We start from the raw sequence: 18,012 nt of genomic DNA on the forward strand, positions 1-18,012 counted from the left end.
GCTGACAGCCTTGCACGGAATGTAACAATGACGTATTTAACCTGCAGCATGTTTGCACGTTTAATATCACAGAAGTGCATGATGTACTCACAGGAAAAGGCAAAGTCTATTTTAAACACTGAAGCCTACATCACACATTGTGACTGGTGCTAATTTGCTTGAAGGGAACGTACATGGTAAACTGCGGTGTTTCTACTTGAGGAAGAAGGCTGTTGGCTTTGACATTTGCAAACAAACCTTTGAAATTATTATGTTACTGGGACCAAATAGTCAGGTAACTTTCCAGTAAAAGAAAACTTCTTGCCTATGTCACACTGCTGAACATGAAGAAGACCAAAATCCAGGTCCAGCAAACATGCTGATTGCAATTCTGTGTTTTTTATGGGACAGTATCTGCTAATGTGGCTTATGAACTGCATGAGCTGTGTCAAGAATTTGTGCTGCTGCTGTGACTGTGTTGAATGCAAGAATCAGCTGATTTCAATTTTAATACTGGCATCTCCCACCATTTGTCTTCATCTGGTATTTAAAATGAGATAGCAAATGTCTCAGAAACTACATGTTATTTTAAAAACCTTTTAGCACTTTCAATAGTGGCTTAAACTGAAGGGTCTTTTCACATTCTTTCAATATTAAAATGAGAGCAAAAAGAGAGCCCATTGTGTTCTCATTATAAATGACATTTTAGTAGCATTGAGATCTTGTGGTTTTAACACTATGTGGACAAAATGAAAAAAGATTAAATCAGACCGTCAGAAATATTTTGCGGAATTATATATTTTACATCTTATTTACATGAATGTCCTGGGCAAATAGCTTGGCTGAATGATAAGGAAGCTCAAATAACCATCTCAAAGGACAGCTGAAAATAACAGTACTGAAAATGAAGTGCAGCATTGAGTTACACAAGATTAAGCTGACTAATCTGCTGATTCAGTTTTGCCTTTGTTTTTTGGGTTTGTCATGCAAGATCAAGTGTCAAGCAGACAAACACTTAATGGCATTCCAGGCTCCCAGTAACAACAACAAGTAATGGGCTGTTCCCCTGCCACCTCTGCATTCTTCAACAATGAAACAGCAAAATGCTCGTCTGCAGCAAGAGGCAGCAGGCTCAGGACAGACATGCTCCTTTTCATGTGTACTGAATACAGGTGTACTGAATTTGGGAATTTGGTATTTCTATTTCACTGATGGTTTTTGTTAGAGATGCTCATTTAAGAAACCTTACTTCAGTTAATAGGAAGTGCAATAATGCATGTGAAGAGTCAGGAAGAGAAGCCATACAAGGAGCAGCTGAGGTCACTTGGGCTGTTCAGCCTGGAGAGGAGGAGACTGAGGGAAGACCTCATTGTGATCTCCAAAGTCCTCACAAGGCAAAGAGGAGGGGCAGACACTGATCTCTTTTTTCTGGTGACCAGAGACTGGACCCAAGGGAATGGCTGGAACTTGTGTGAGAGGAGGTTTGGGTTGGATATTAGGTTTTTCCCCCAGAGGGTGGTTGGGCACTAGAACAGGATCCCCAGGGAAGTGGTCACAGCCCCAAGCCTGACAGAGTTCAAAAAGCACTAGGGAAATGCTGTCAGTCACATGGGATTCTTGGGCATGGTTCTGTGCAAGAACACGAGTTGAACTGAGTGACATTATGAGTCCCTTCCAGTTCAGGATATTTTTGTGATTCTGTGTGTCAGGAGACAACAGATTCAAACACAGCTCTTGCAATATCTACAGAATATAAAAGCACAGTAGTGTATTCTTCTATATGGACTGGTTTTTGGACAGTCCAAAGATATCAAACTCTTACAAGTGCTGATGGATAAGAAAACTGCCAGTGGAGCCACCCGCAGGTTTGATGTTATCCCTTGCCCAAGTGAAAATGTGAGCCTGCTCATTACTCACAGAGATGGTCAGGCAAGAACTGCTGACCCTGTGGGAGGTGGTGTTCCAGCAGTACTCACCATCACTGCATTGGTGAGGCTGAGGAACACCACAGGGAAACCTGGGCACGGTTGTCCTTGCATTCCTGACACTGAGCAAATCTTCAAAGGATTGTTGAGAAGGACACTACAGACATGTCGGCAGGAGAGCAGGTCGTTCCAGGGGGATTGCAAAGGACAAGATGGAGCCAATATGTCATGAAGGGATACTCTGATTGAAGTGAGAGAAATAAGAGTCCTTCCAAAGAAGGAGTCATAGTAGCTGGATGCTTTTTTTCTTTTTTATTTTTTATAATATGAGAAATAGCAATGACTAAAATCAGAGGGTGATACTGCAGAAACGAACATGTTGCAGGGCAGCTGGCATAGCAGGCTCTCCAAAATAAAAAGAGAATGAAATAAAGCCTCAACCCACATTGCAAACATTTCAATATTTTCTCTTTCCCTCGGGAAACGATATGGCTGTGTCATTACCAGGCACATCTCTGGTTCTACTGAAGATGCTAAATGTATGCTGATGGCAACATGCGGTGTTTTGCCTGCAGTAAAAATGAGGGTTCAGACCAAAATGAACCTGGGGAGCAGTTGGAGAATGAAATAAAGACACTGTAGACCGGGGATCATGTTCTTGAGTTGCCACTCATGGCTCTGACATGGCAACTGATCTCTGTGTGCATGATTTCTCTATCTGTGGAATGCAGACAATTACATTTATTTCTCTAGGTGAAAGAACACTGGGCTTTTTCAGCTGAATACTGCTGAAAAAGAACTATCAGAACTTAGTATTTTTAATATGCATTTTATTGTAAGAGTTTCAAAAAGTAGCTGAGAGATGAGAAGCACTCTCAGTCCAAACAATTTTGTCAGCATTTTTTTGGACAGACAAAAAGGTTTGGCAGGTAAATGGAAGGGTTTCTTTCTACTAGTTGTTAATGCTGTGAAAATAGAAATCATAAAGATCTGGGTTTGTGAGGGACTCCTCCCTCTATATTATAGTTTTATTAACATTACTTTGTGGAAAGAGAGGGATAGAGACCCCCATGATAATAAACAGAAGTCATTAGTAAGGTTTGCTAAGACACAGTTTGCAGATGTGAATGTGTATGGGCCAACTGAGTTGAAGTTTAAGTGCTGGCTTATAGTGTTGTCTGAGCATACTTTTTTTCTCATAATTTCCTAAATAGCATCTCGTTAGAGAAGGGCTGGAAATAAATCTGCAGATGTTGGATGTTATAAAAAAGGTCCTTGCAGCCACTGAACATATTAGCACATCTGTGTTTGCCTTATATAAGCTGCTGTTTTCAAGGATGCATCCCTTGGCCAGACTCTAGACTTGAAAATAGCATAAGAAATTTTCAGTTTAGGAGTGATGCCTTTTGGAGTTTGTTTTGTTTGTGTTTATTTTGTTTGCATATTTGTTTGTTTTATTAAGGAAATCAGAATATTTAACGATACGTAAGATCTGAAATAATTGGAGGCATGTCTCCTTTATGCTCAAGCTAAATTACTCATATTTAAAATTGTGGTTTGCGGGTTTTATTAATGTAGATGTTTGAATGTTGAAGTCGTAAGGTTCTGGCAAAACCCAGGATGACAGATAACCATATGGAAATTTTTGGAAACTAGTCTTGCTGTGTGTACCAAGTTCCTGTTGGGCCAGTGTTCACATGGTGCTAAATGAAATTTGGCAGTGCAGAATTTCAGTCTAGAGGTCAATCACAGCATCTCCTTTTGCCGATTACTCATTTGCTTCTACTTTTAACCACTGAATTTGAGCTTGCAGCTTCCTAAGTTAACTGGTGTTCCATTGACTACTGTAGAGGGTGACCATCTGCTCATCTGTTCTGCCTCTAAGGATTTTTTTTTGAAGCAATGCTGATCTTAGAAAATTTGAAAGGGCAGCAGGAAAGATGTCAAAAATCTTCAGCTCCTAAAAGTTTTGCGATAAAATTAAAATGAGCAGGGTAAAAAAATGTTTATTGTCCTTATGAATAGGAGATGTTCACTGTCACCTTCTTCTTTGTCAAGTTAATCAATGTGGGAGAAAGATACCCTAAGTGTCCCAGTCATGGGAAAAGTTTCAATGATGGTTTGCACCTTCTCAGGAGCTTCATCAAGACACAGATCTGTAGGAAATTTGGTTTCATTAACTTCTGGGATGTTAACACTACTCATTTTCTTGTTGGCGGTTGTGATTGCCTTCAAGGAAACCTACTAGCAGTAGGACATAAAAATGGAAGTGCCATTTCAAAATCAAGTAGGAATGTCCAGCTTAGTAGCTCTATATTTTTTTAAATATGACTGTTTGACTTCTGAACTCTTGTTTATTTAAGACTTCATGGACTCAAAAAGGAAAAGTATGTGTAGCCATGTGACAAAGCAAATGCGCCAAAGGAGGATTTATTCAGTTTTGGGAAGATCAGCAGCAGTGATTCACCCTCTTGGCCGGTCTGGATGACAGTATGGTCAACTGATTCCCCCAGGGAGGAAGAAAGGATGAAAGTCCCACACTGCTCTGTGGTCACATAGGGAGCAGTGACCTGTGCCAGGGTAGCTCTAGCCCGTGCATCCAGTACAAAGAAAACTTCAGCCTTAACCATCAGTACTGTTGTTGTAGGGGATTCAAGTCAGGCAATCCAAATGTAGCTTTTAGTGGTTCAGTGAAACAGAGTGAAAACTTTAAAACAAGAGAACTCACCATCAGAGACTGAATAAACAAAAAGCATATTTAGACAACTGTGTGCTATTCAGCACTTTACATCATGCAAAAAAGAGAGTCCCTCCTCTTTTCAAGCCCCCACACAAATCTTGCCATAGATTTTTCAGGCTGATCTGAGAGACTTGTTGTTTTCAAAGTTAAAACAACATTGCTTACCAGATCTAGATGAGTTGAAAGGAGTTACAATGTTGTTTGTATACCCTACTGCCCTCATCCAGCTTTAACATCTATGAAAGTAAAGAAAACTATGTAATAAATATTAGTGTTTTTTCCAATAATTGCTCAGGTGACCAATGCTTTGTAAGGACTTACTGATTTATTGGAATTTTTGATCTTTGAAAGGCAAGAGGTTAGACTTTTTCTGAGGAACACCCACTGTAGTAAAGTCTGAAGCAGCATTCCGCAGAAAAAATCCCACTGGCAGGTATTAGAATTGATAAAACATCTGGTCTGCTTTTTACTCTTTAAACTAGTTATTTATATTTATGTCTTTTGTTTTTCTTACCGATTCCATAGTGAATCTCTTGAAGAAAAACTTGAAAGCCTGGATGCTGAAGATCTCATGTCTCATCTGTCACAACCAGAAACCTACCTGGAAGAGGAGAAAAGATCAAGTAAGTAAAACTGACCAAAGCTCTGGGACTGACAAAGTCCCTTATTTAAATAGTCAATTTGAGACAATGTGTGTTAATTCTTCAGTGATAGAAACTTATCTTCCATTATTTGATTGCTGCATTCGATATTATGAGTTTCACTGTGGTAAACAGATCCATTAGAAATTCCCTGATAAAGAACACCTTGTTAAAAATTGCTAGAGGAGAGCTTCATTTATCTGTCTGGGAAAACTCTCTAACTCAATGTGGCAACTACTCAGTCAGCTGCACTGAATGCAGTGCTGGTAAGGACTTGCCTGTCCAAGCTGTCTGACGCTTCAGAAGACCGTGTTTTCTGATATAACTTCAGTCCAACCATTCAAGCTGAAAATTTAAATGTCAGGTCTATGCACCAGACTGATCTTTTTTGGAATATGGAGATAAGATCTGAAGGATAAAGAGACTGGGAACAAGAAGTGTTCTAAAGGGATGTAATTCTGCATGTGGGAGTGGGCAGGAGGGTGTGGGGAGACAGTCATGGCAGGATATGTACAAGTGGTCTCAGTTTTTCATCAGGTTTTTTCTGCCACTATATTGCATACTCTTTCGTGTTTAGGACTTGTGTTGCTGTGGGGAAAGAAAGGTGCTAGACATGCTGCAGAGCCCTGAGCAGGTGAGTTGGGCTGGCACATACCTTTCAATTTGGGACATTCTGGGCTGATCTTCATGTTTGGTCCAAAGATACAAGCTGGAAAAAGATTGGCAGGGGCTTGAGGCCAGATATGGGTGCTGAGAAGGAGAACACTACACAGAAGCCATTGCCATGAGGTGGTAAATCAGGTAGGTTGGGACAAGCCCGTGAGTCAGAGGGATGTGGGCTGCATGGGCTGGCACATGGGAGAGGTGATAAGGACCCATAAGGATGAGATCAGAGTCAAACAGAGGGGCCCAGGCAGCAGGGGAGTGGGAGAGAGTCCATCCCCAGATTACAACCTTTGATTAACCAGTCTGCCCATTTTCATTTGAGTTCACTTTATTCCTTGATTCCATGAGGAAAAACACGAATCCTTTTCTATGAGTATTTTTTTTTAACCTTCTGTCTAAGAGAAGCCTTGTTATGCCTGTTGACCTATTTCCCCAGAGACTGCTGTAGTTTGTTTATGGGGTTTGTCCTGTTTGTTTTGTGTCTCCAGATACGTCACGTGGGTCTGGAGGTTTTCCAACCCTTAACATTAAAAATAACATAGAATAGTCCCTGCCTCCAAGACGTATGAGATTCATTAAAAATTGTGACATACAAGTTTTTGGATGGGATGTTAGTATCTCTCTTTTCCCTTCTGTTTCTGAGCCTTTAGGATACTTTCAAGTGATGTTGTCAAGAGCTCCTTTATTTTTAAGAGGGTTAGACGTCTTTTTTACCAGCAGACTTCAGATTTTTACATGCTGCCTGGAAAGCATTTGAGATTTTACCAGGTATGCCACCAGTTTGGCAGCACAGGAGAAGAAATGGTTACAGGCTCTGCTCATAAGGAGGTGTGTCCTTTGATTTGAAGGCCAGTGTGCAAGAGGAGGAATATCTGCTTTAGATCAAGAATATTATGCTTGAATATTGTGTTACATGCAGGAAAAAGTTGTTAGAAGGAGGCCCTGGCACTGCTCTGTGTTTTTGCGGATTGGAAAGGCCTCTCCTGGCAGACAACTGAGTACTACCATCTTACAACAAACCCATAGGCACTGGCAACCCTGGATGTGACTAAACCCCTGGTGACATGTGACATGCTGGTTCTTTAATTTTACAGCACACCTCTTCCTTTTAATTATGTTACTCATCTTCATAGGCAAAAAAAGGCACCACCATCATAGGCTTATATTATTCAAATCAAAGCAAGAAATAAAAAATATATAATGGCTCATTACTTTCTAAGTTTGCAAGTAACTATGATTGACTTTGCCTAAATTTCAAATGTATGGCAATTTATTTTTTGTAAGTCTAAAAAGTCACAGAGTCTCTTTATGTCTGCTATAATAAGCTACTGAATATTATTTAATTGCTCATTTGCCATAAGTGGCATTATGAGCATTTTTGGTTACGTCTCAGTGGTTATAGAATGATTATATTCCCTTTCTAGGTCTGCTACTCATTTTGAGGCCGATTTATACAAGAGCAATCAGCAAATAAATAAAATATCAAAGAAATCCAGAGAAATATTTATAGAGAGATCAAGTTGGTTGAAGTTATCATCATTGATTGATGAGAAACAGCACTGAGAAGGAAACATATGTGGCTTTCCTAGAGAGAGGAATGGTGGCTCAGTGATGAAAGTGCTCAGTGAGTTCAACACTGGCTCAACACTTGGACGTTTTTTTAGGGCATCATTCAGATGGCAAATTCCTCAAGCCATATGCCCATTAAAATCATTTATCTGGGTAGAGAGTCTTTTGAGGCTAAATACAGCTTTTCTGAAACTCTTGACCCAAAGACACTAATAGAATTTGGGCTGTGTCAAAATGGCATTTTGACTCTTCTTCTCACCCCCCTAAGAAACCAAAACCAATGCTCCCTGACTGTCCATGACAATGTGGAGGTAACATTACCAAATTTGTGGAAAATCCTTATATATGACAGTATGTGAGTGGGAACAGGGAGTGGATATGAAATATGAAAGCCCAGAACATGCAGAGAACAATGAAAACTGGAGAAATATGATTGCTTTTCACCCAGGAACACCTACACCTGAAAAGAGAAAGTCTAGTGGGGCTTAAGCAGAGAGGGGGCCTAATTGAGAACAGGGTGACATTAATGGCAGCTGGGTGACAACTCCACACAATACAGTAATACAATAGCAGATTCTATTAGTCCTTAGATGAGGAAAGCATTTGTTCTTGTGCCTAGTTATAAATACATACAATTATATTGGATTAATTGGTACACTCTAAGTGCTTGACTGATCCTAATGCTTAACTAATAAGTATAATGAGTTGAATCCCTATATTTTTAAGGTTTTAGAACAGGGTAACTGTTGTGGACAGCTAATGGGTTCTCATAAAGAGAATATAAAAATTGGCAAGGTATTGGGTAATAATCAGGAAAAACAATTATGCAGGGATTTTGCAGAGGAGAGCAAAATATCAGGAAATATTATTTTACACGCTTTAGTTACCTGCATTTGATATTTTTTGAACTCTGTGATTTCATGCATAAGTCATTTAATTACCTATTTTATCTTGCTTTTTGTTTTAGATGACTTTTTTTCCTTTCATAATAAACCTGAGTAGCAATAATATAAATCCATATTTTTTCATGTCTAATGACTATTTTAGGGCAAATACTAGCCAGCCAAATTTTCTCCTATTCCTGAAACAGATTTACCCTAACTAGAAAAACTCAAAGAAGCAAAAGTTAATATTGTTTCCACAGTCACTGATGCAATAACAATAGTAGTTGTGCACCACCATGCTGAACATCAACTCCCTTTATGTCCAAACAATAGGGTGAATCACAGAAATCTGACCTTGATATACAAATGTGATCATGTAGTAATTATAGCTCTTGTGCTTTCTGTATAAACAGACTACTTCATCTGGAAATGCTGTAGGGTACTGCTTCGTTCTGCAATTTGCAGCTAATTACTGAGCAGAAAGCTTTTATATCCCAAAAAGCTTTAAAATAAAGCAGGTAGAAAAATCTTATTTCCTGCAGATGAAAAAAGGAAGCTGGTTATCTGAACAGCAGTGAATCAAGTCATTGTTCTACCTATGTTCTGTTGAAAAGCAGATATTACATATTTAAAGATTGTCTTCAAAATCACATTTTGCAAAGGTTATTAACAACACTATCATGGGCAAAATATGGAACTAAATTACTCAGTCCAAGTGGTAACTGACATGTTCTTTAACAACTCTGAGGTTAACAAAAATATCTTTCATTTCATGCCAAAATCTGCTTGTTCTGTTTGTGTCTGTGTTGGTATCATCCAAACAGGATGTGAAAAACATATGTTCTTTGGCTTTGCCCTAATCCATGATTTGGATAACACTATTAAGATGTGGTCTAACAAACTTCAGGGAAGCAAATCTGAGGATATTTATCTGTGGACTTGATTTTAGTATGTCCTAAGCAATAGAAGCTCCACCCTGACCTCATGAATTAGCTGCATGTGTTTTCAGTGTTTCCATAAAAATATATGATCAAAGTATTAGCATGCTCATAGACATGGGCTGAATCCTGAAAGAAAACAATAGTGGGAAACTAACCCAGAGCCCAGGAGTGACCCTGAAGGGCTGAGTGACATCCTCTTGATGATGGGTCCCCACTTATGAGGCTTTCCAAAAATGTCAATTGCTCAGGTTTTAATCTATTCAATTATTACAGTAGTGACTTTGGAGAATTCTAATTTCTTATTCAAAATTTTGTTTAGTGCTACAAGTGCTACCAAAGTTCATAAGTAATACTTAAGTAGGAAAAAATATTAACATAGCTTTCTTGAAATAAAATATATTTTCCTTTATTCCATCCTGATTGGTATGCAATGTGTAATGAAAAAAGTAATAAATTGCATTCTTTTTCTCTGATTCTTTATAAATAATACCTGGAATTAACAATTCCAGTGTTTTGCACTGGATTGATGTCGGGCTGGGAGGGTTATTATTCCTCAGGTCATTACACCAAACTTTTAAATAGATTGGCAGAATATGAGATTTTTTCTATTCATCTTGAGATATCCTCCTGTTTGAATATGTATGGAAAATCGACTTAAAAATTCAGACCTTTTCTTGTATGGCACTTTTAGAAATAGCAACTGATTTTAAAAGAATCTGGTTTTAGGAGATGGTTAGAATGGAAATTAGTTTATTACTGTTAGAATGGAAATTAGTTCTCTGTCTCATGTGATATAATCGTCATATGATTATGAAATTATCATGGTTGGGCTGTGCAAGTTCTATAGAACAGTGGTTTCGAATTCATGCTGCAAAACATAATTCTAGGCCTGAACAGTTTTTTACTGTAGGATTTTATAGCACATTGCCAGAGAGGGCCAGAGGGCTCAAGGGTGCTTGTTTGGTCATTTTATGCAGTCTCGTTCAGAGGGGAATTTTCTTTAAGACTCTGAGATATGACAAAGATTTGTGTAAGTGTTTAAACTGAATGACTTTCTAGTCTTTGCAGCCTGTGTTTTATTATTTGTCTAAGGGCTTCAGGATGGTGGTATTGTGAGTTAAATCTCCCTGTATCCATTTAAGAGTGACCTTTTTATCACTTCCAGCTATATCCATCAGCTGTTTCTTTGGCTCAGGGAAGAATTTTCATTTTGTGGAGGCAGCACCTAATCAGAGTGTCTTCTGCCCAGCTTCAGACCTCTGCAGGCCTTTCACTGATCTTGACAAGGATATTTTTTTATATTTGATGACAAGGTTGCCATTCACAGTCCAAGATTTCGAGTTACTTATAATCCACTTCTGAAATCTGTGAGGGGCTAATAACACACGAGTGCTTCCCACCTTCCCTGTATGCTTAGTCACTGCTTAATTATTTACTCAGTACAAAGTTAATAGCAAAATACCCTGTCCATGGTATATAGATTATAGATTAATAATATAATGTGAATATGACATCAAGCCCTCCTGTCAGTGCCCCCACTCATTCTCAATAGCCACTGATTGTGGGCTGAATTGAAGAGCAATCGTTTGCTGTGTGAGTTTTTAGGAAGGCGTCATTATTAAAATTAGAACCTAAACCTGGTACATCTGTGTTAAAGATCAAATCATCTCTGCACAAAAAGTTGGGTGTGTTTGAACATTTAATCTCCTTCCTACAGCAGCTTTTCTACCCTGAGAAGCACTACCTGGCAACACCCAGGAAAAGCAAGCACCACACCTCTTACTTCCAGCCTTCATTAATTCGTCAGGCCCTCATGAGGTCATGCATTGCCCTGGTGTCAGTACACCACACAGAAGTTAATAGATTTGATACATATTTGTAGTATGGCTACACCAGACCGAAGACAAGACCCTCAGACCCTCCAGTTTGTGACAACTCCACTTTTCTTGATACAGCTCACAGTGCAATGTTTGTCATTCCTTCCTCTTTGACATGCACCAGGTGGTACCACTCTTCTACTGAACAGCCCTGTGAAAATGTAATTTATTTTGGCTCAGTAATACCTCTAGCCATTCTGTCCTTCAGCAGAGTGCAAAACTATCAAAGTGTCTGTAGAGAATTTCCCAAAATACAAGGCACATAGAAACCTCAATATAGGCATAGAAAGATGTTCCTAAGTATTCTCTTCAGGTCTGTATCTACCCATACAGTGAGTAATGCCCAGATCCATGAGCATGGGTATTTATGTCTTTGAAATTATCTGTCCTATCTACATGGAAAAATGAGATAAACTCAAAAGTTAGTGACAGAACAGAACCTTTACAACTTAACCCAAACTGAGTCCATGTAAATGGGATTTTTTACCTCCACTTTAGTGAGCTCTGACTCAACTTCTAGGCTGTAAAAGTGGGATGATCTGACAAAGTGTCTTTGCCTTGGCTGTTCACTCCAGACTCCTTTCATTGTGACTGATGATACGGTCAACACAGAAAACTGAAAGTAGGTTGTATCTCACCTCATCCTACAAAAGCAGAAGTTTAAAACAGAGATAATAGAGTAAATGTCTATAAAATCAGATGAATCACACGCCTAACTGCTTCTTTCATCCCACTGACTAAAAGAGAGAGTAGGGTACTGATTCCAGAGGTGAAGACCTGCTCCAAAGATGCTGCATGCCTAAGGGCACTGCAGCAGGGCCTTCTTATTTCTGCCTGAACCATACCATGGACAGGTATAAGACTACCTCTAATTCTACAATCAGGAAGAGATGTTAGAAGGAAGAAAACAAATTTGATAAACCCCCAACCTTTCAGTGGAAAACAACACAAAAAAACATTGGTGCACTGCCATGGATGCTGACATATTTTCCAGTAGCAATCTAATGGGAAGTTGTACTGATCTTTCAGAATTTGTTTGATAGAGGTTGCACAAAAAACCCACAGTAAAATTATATGTTGTAATGTAAGTTTTATTTTTTTACCAAAATCTGAAAAATAACCCCTTTTTTCTGTTTCATTTGTATCAGTTTCCTGCTCAACCTCATATAACATTACTTGGGCTGCCTGTCTTGGTAACAGCAAGAATTTATACCAAGAAAGAGGTAAGGAAATCATACAGTTTTTAAGAAGGTGGGAAAGTATTGAGACTGACTGCCTCCAGGCCTTGAGGGGAGGTAAAAATGTGAAATGAATAACACATCATATTTTCTGAACAGCTCCTGTTATTTAATACAGTGCTTAATAAAAAATAATATTACCAGTGCATTAATTAGTCAAACTAATGAGTTCCTAATATCTCTGCAAGTGACAGTGATATGAGTATTTTGAATGCACTCAGATGGGGTTACTTCATATTATAGAAAGCACAGATGTGCATGGTGGGTGTCTGGAGGTTTCTTCTGCTGTTCTGCAGCTGTGGAGCTGATCTGCCTGCTCCATTAATATTTACTTACTTACCAAAAGAGAGAAAGAAAGAGAGAGAGAGAGAGAGAAAGAAAGAGAGAGAGAGAGAAAGAAAAGAAAAGAGAAAAGAAAAGAGAAAAGAAAAGAAAAGAAAAGAAAAGAAAAGAAAAGAAAAGAAAAGAAAAGAAAAGAAAAGAAAAGAAAAGAAAAGAAAAGAAAAGAAAAGAAAAGAAAAGAAAAGAAAAGAAAAGAAAAGAAAAGAAAAGAAAAGAAAAGAAAAGAAGAAAAGGAAGGAAGGAAGAAAGAAGACAGCTATTTCAAGGGCAATTATCTAAATGAGTTGGAGAAACCTGGGATGACTAAGTCCCCAATCTCTGGAGAATTTGCTCTGAGCTCTTTGATGAATTTTAAAATGGTGTTACATCCTAGATTTTAATAACATAGCCTTTCCCCTCTTCTTCTGGCTCTAGGCAACTGTTGTTAAGTCCATTTTTCACAAAAGCCTAAGAAGCCCGAGTTAATAAGGCCAAGTCTCTAACCACAGCACTGCAGATCTGCTGGGCTGCAGGGAGCAGGTGAGACGGGAGGTGTGTGCATTCCCTTCCCCACCGTGCCTGCCAGGGAGGGCCTTTGGTCTGTCCTGCTACGGGTCTGTTTCACTTTGAGTTCAGCGAATTAACTGAAGGGGAAAGAGTTTTCAGTATCTCCAGCACAATCAGTGACAATTTATGCAGCTTTGGTTTCCTTCAGCTGATATATTAATGAACCAAGTCTGGATCTTGACAAAACAAGCGACATCTCTGATTAGAAAAACCACCAGCACCAGCAGGAAACGTTGGTCCCCATCACTGGTTTACAGTTTTAAGTCAGTTTCTTTGGTGAGAAGTTCTTGAAGTGTAAATGTTTTGCTGCTTGTGGTTGGAGTCACAAGCAAATCTGGCAGTGAAATACCAAGTCAAGGGTAGATTTAGAGGGCCTTAGTCCCTGGGGAAGTTCAAAGGCCTGAGTCAGAGCCCATATGTGTCTTCAGCCAACATCGGAAGGACTGGATGTTTAAAACTGGGATTAGAGGAGAAGACACAGTAGAAGGAGGCACTTAAACTACCTAAGAGGGAACATGAGAGGTGCAGCTGGGCTTTGAGCACAGCCTTAGGCAACTCAGGGATATCAGTCTTTGCAGCAGACCTGTAATCATGAATCTACCCCTGAACGTGGGAACTGAAGCCAGCCCTCCTTATCTTGTTAAAATGCAATGCCCCTGCAACACTTGAGAAGTTTGTAGCATTGGGTAGCGGGAAAGTTCCATGTTCATTCCCCTCCCCTGCTGAATGGGACCAGAATTTCCAGCCAGTGCCTGTCCTCTACCACAAGCCCCTAAGATCATTTTGCAAGGCCTAGAAATTGTTAATAGTTGCAAAACAATCAAGTTAAATCTTCCTTTGTGAAAAACAAAACCAACACCACAGAGCCCTGTGAATATATCTCAGATTTTTTTCCAGGGAACATCTGATCCAATTTAATTCAGTAAGTCCCTTTCCAGCCATTAATCTCCAGCCAAATTTTGTTTTTCATTTTATTGAACCTTATGATTTACTGCACAGCTCTCTGTTCATTATTACTTAGAGAAGAAGTTGTTCAGATTCTCTTTCTCTTGATCTCCTGATCAGGAAAATACTGTGCAGATGTGAACAGAAGTAAGAATATTACTCCTGTAAGAGAACTCTTCCCTAATTAAACATAGTGTCTGTGAGGGAAGTTATGATCTTGCAAATAGTTTCTGCTTCTAAGAAAGATTTAACAGCACAAATGAGGCCAGCTTTCCTTACATTTGGTCTCCTGTTTGCTGCAAAAACAGTGCTGTAACTGACACAATAATTATTGCAAAAATATCCTGGGTGAGCTTAAAAATGGTGAAATCCCACATCTATATCCTTCAGTACTTAGAAGAACCTGATCTGCCCAGCATGTTGCAGAATGAACCTGCTTCATTTCTGGGGAAAAAAAAAAATTGTTTGTTTCTCTCATGCACAAGAAACAACAAAACAGAAACATATTTTCTCGTGATAACTGCTGTTGAAACCAGAGGGTGTTGTCAGTGTTCACACAGATGCTGCCTGGTCACTGTGGTGTTCTTCCTCCCTTGCATTCCATCTGTGGGAACCAGAGCAAAGCCTGCTGCAGTTTCCTTCTGGAGTGGGAGCTGGCTGGTACTGCTCAGTTCTGGTGTTCCTGGCCACCACTTGTCTCCTGCTAAACCTGCTAAACTCATATTTGCTGCAGATGGCTGGGGGTGCTAAGGAGCAAAAGCACAAACCTGTCCTTTCTGGGCACCCCTGTTTCTCTTCCATCTAAGGGAGCCTAGTGTCTTTCTACAAGACTCAAATTGACTTGTCTTCAACAGCCTGGCCCACCTGAGGATTTCTATTTAGAACAGGCCTTGAATTGTAAAAACAAATGTTCTGCAGCTCAGAGCAGAGCTACATTGTCCTACACTGGGACACTTGAAAGGAAGCACTGAACTCCTAGCAAAACCCTTACTAGACTAAAATAATCAACCTCACTTTCAAAAGGGCATTGAAATAATCTAATCCAATCTATCTAATTTGTTATGAGCTAAACTTCTGAATTCTAGGCAACCATCTTTTGAAAATTACTAATTAATATTTTACCTTCAATGGCCAGCTTTAGCAAACAGGGTCCTCTTAAACATTGCCACTGTACTAGCAGCCAGCACTGGTAGGGAAGCAATACTGATGCCAGCACATTATTATCTCCAGGAAACACTTCTTGCATTAACGTGGTGGTTTAATGGCTTATAATATTTCAAGGAGAGAGGATTTAACTCCTGGGACAAATAACAACAGGTGTCTTTCACTGAACTGTTATTGCTCCTAAAGCCACATTAGTACACACAGGTTTGTATGAACACAGATAGGATTTGGGACCTCTGAAACCCCTTATGGGCAGCCTGGAGGGGCAAATGCTGTGGAAGCTTTTCTCCTGGTTTGCAGTGAGCATATCATTACACTCCTGTGGAAATTCTTTTGGCCTCACAGTAGCTGTGGCTTTTCCCTTTGGGAGGAGGTAGTTAGATGTTTCAAACAGTATTTTTTTTCTTCTAGCAATCTGCCTATTTTTACAAAATGTGTAGGAGCTCTTGAGACCTCTGTTCCTCCATCTGTCTTGGTTGGGGAGGGGGTGTAAAAGTCTTGGGGAGACACATACACACACAATGCAATTGCCTCAGTCTCACTTGTACACAGGCTATAGATACTGCAGAGTTCTTAGTGACACATTATTTAAACCCTATTTAAATATTATGAATTCCTACTATATAAGTTACTTTTTTCCCCCCAGAATGTAAATTATCACCGCATGGATAAGGTTCCCTTAAATGACAAGGTGTCTTTCAGCTCCAGCATCATGAAAAGTGTTGTCTAAGATTCCTTTTTTTCTTTAGGGTCAGGCTAAACCTGGTCTCACTAACTGGGGTCATGTTCCTTCTTGTGCCTCATCTGTCTAATGGTGTAAATCTATGGTCAGAGTTTATTGAAAGTCTGAGCTATTGCTCAGGCTGTAGCTATTGGAAAACTTTGCTTAGGACACTGCTGATGTGACTCACAGGACAGAGGCCTATTACAGATGCCAGACTTGAGAAGTAGATACATATGTCAGCCACTTGTGGCTCTTTGAGAAACCAAAGTGTCCTAAGATGGGAAGAAGTAGAGTTAGAAATGATCCTTGAGGGAAGGATGTTTCTCACTGAAGAGGAACCATGCAGCCAGGCTGTCCTGCATGCTGGAAGGCAATGGAGGGAACAAAGTGTAGGAGCTTATGAAATACCCTGTGCAGACATGTATCGACCACCCTATAGGGGAAACTGCCTAATTACTGCTCTGAGCTTCCAAGGAACTCTGAGAAGAAAAGCATAAATCTCAACCATCAAGAGACTTCTGTAATTCAGACCAGGTGCCAGGTAGGCTGTTGTATGGCTCCAGCACAACATGACTTACAACCACCTTTTTATCCTTGTTCCTCTGCTACTGACGCCCTTTAAGTCTAATATTCTCAATAGTAAGGAAATTTGTTTCCACTGAGCCAAATCCCATTTTTCTAGGTAGTGAGAATAAATTCCAGCTGTAGATCATCTTGGATACTAGATTTTTAACCCCATCCTGGTCAATATGAAAATATGATAGATCATTCTCTACCACAGCTTGAAAAACACAGAAAATAAAAATGTGAGATCTGAGATTCTGGCTATGACCTATCTTACCACTGATTAAATCTGGAATCAAATTCATTTAGGACACATGTAACATCAGAATTATACCCTGCTGGTTGATAATAATTCAAAAGCTCTATACTTAATGTAGAATTATGGTACCCGTTAGTATTAAATACTTTAATTATTTTAAAATATCTTCAGAAATTATTCTACCAAGGTAGACATCCTCTCTGTTCATGAATATAGATAACTACTGAATTGTAGGAATTTCTGATCCTGACAAGCTTTGCTAAGTACTCAGCTACTAATTATGAACAGAAATAAAAGGACACCTGCTGAAATAATTATTAAAGGATGTGCGACTACAACCTGCCTCTTATCAGATGGATGGAGCCAGTATCCTTCCTCAGCAGAGAATACAGTCTTTCACATTTCATGACAAATATGCTGTTATGTAAATAATTACATCAGTCGGCATATTAATTTCTGTGAATACTGAACTGCTTGAATTTTAATGAAGAAGGAAAATAGCAGTATAGCTCCATGCTAAATTACATAAATAAAGTACTGGAATTACATGGTGCTGGCATAGATCTTATTTACTCACAAATAAATCTGGAATATTTCCACAAAATTCAGTTTGTAGACTACTATAAATCAGGTAGGAAACTAGGATTGTACCCTCACTGTTAGTAATGTTTTAATAACTGTAAATTCAGAACAAAATTTCTTCCATGACTTTACCTACTCATTTTTGTCTAACAATCTCTTGTGCCTGTAAGATGGATGCCTAAAATGTGTATTAGCTTAAGTAGGAAAAAGCCTACAAAGCATGTTGCAAATATCTGCAGGACAAGTGCATCCTAAGCATGATCTCTGAAAGTTCAGAAAATCCTCCAGATGAGATCCTGGAATGTTGGGACCATTATCTGTGGAAATACCACTACATGTCCTCCCTGCTGAACTCTTGCACCTCTCATGTGCCAACCACTGCTGAAGACAAGATCCAGAAGTGCTGGCTCGGATGGTTTTATGTTC

At 39.3% G+C, this 18,012-nt stretch overlaps 1 protein-coding gene across 1 annotated transcript in view; it reads right to left on the minus strand.

The window, feature by feature from the left end:
- ASAP1 (ArfGAP with SH3 domain, ankyrin repeat and PH domain 1) overlaps window positions 1-18,012 on the minus strand; it is a 141,316-nt gene that overhangs the window by 117,460 nt on the left and 5,844 nt on the right. Inside the window, exon 2 of the mRNA XM_059867184.1 lies at window positions 5,159-5,245. Coding sequence (XP_059723167.1) covers window positions 5,159-5,217 — 59 coding nt within the window. The 5' untranslated portion in view covers window positions 5,218-5,245. The remainder of the gene's footprint in view (window positions 1-5,158; window positions 5,246-18,012) is intronic.

The sequence above is a fragment of the Haemorhous mexicanus genome, chromosome 1 (assembly GCF_027477595.1).
Source record: "Haemorhous mexicanus isolate bHaeMex1 chromosome 1, bHaeMex1.pri, whole genome shotgun sequence".
In the NCBI taxonomy this organism is placed as follows: Eukaryota; Metazoa; Chordata; class Aves; order Passeriformes; family Fringillidae; genus Haemorhous; species Haemorhous mexicanus.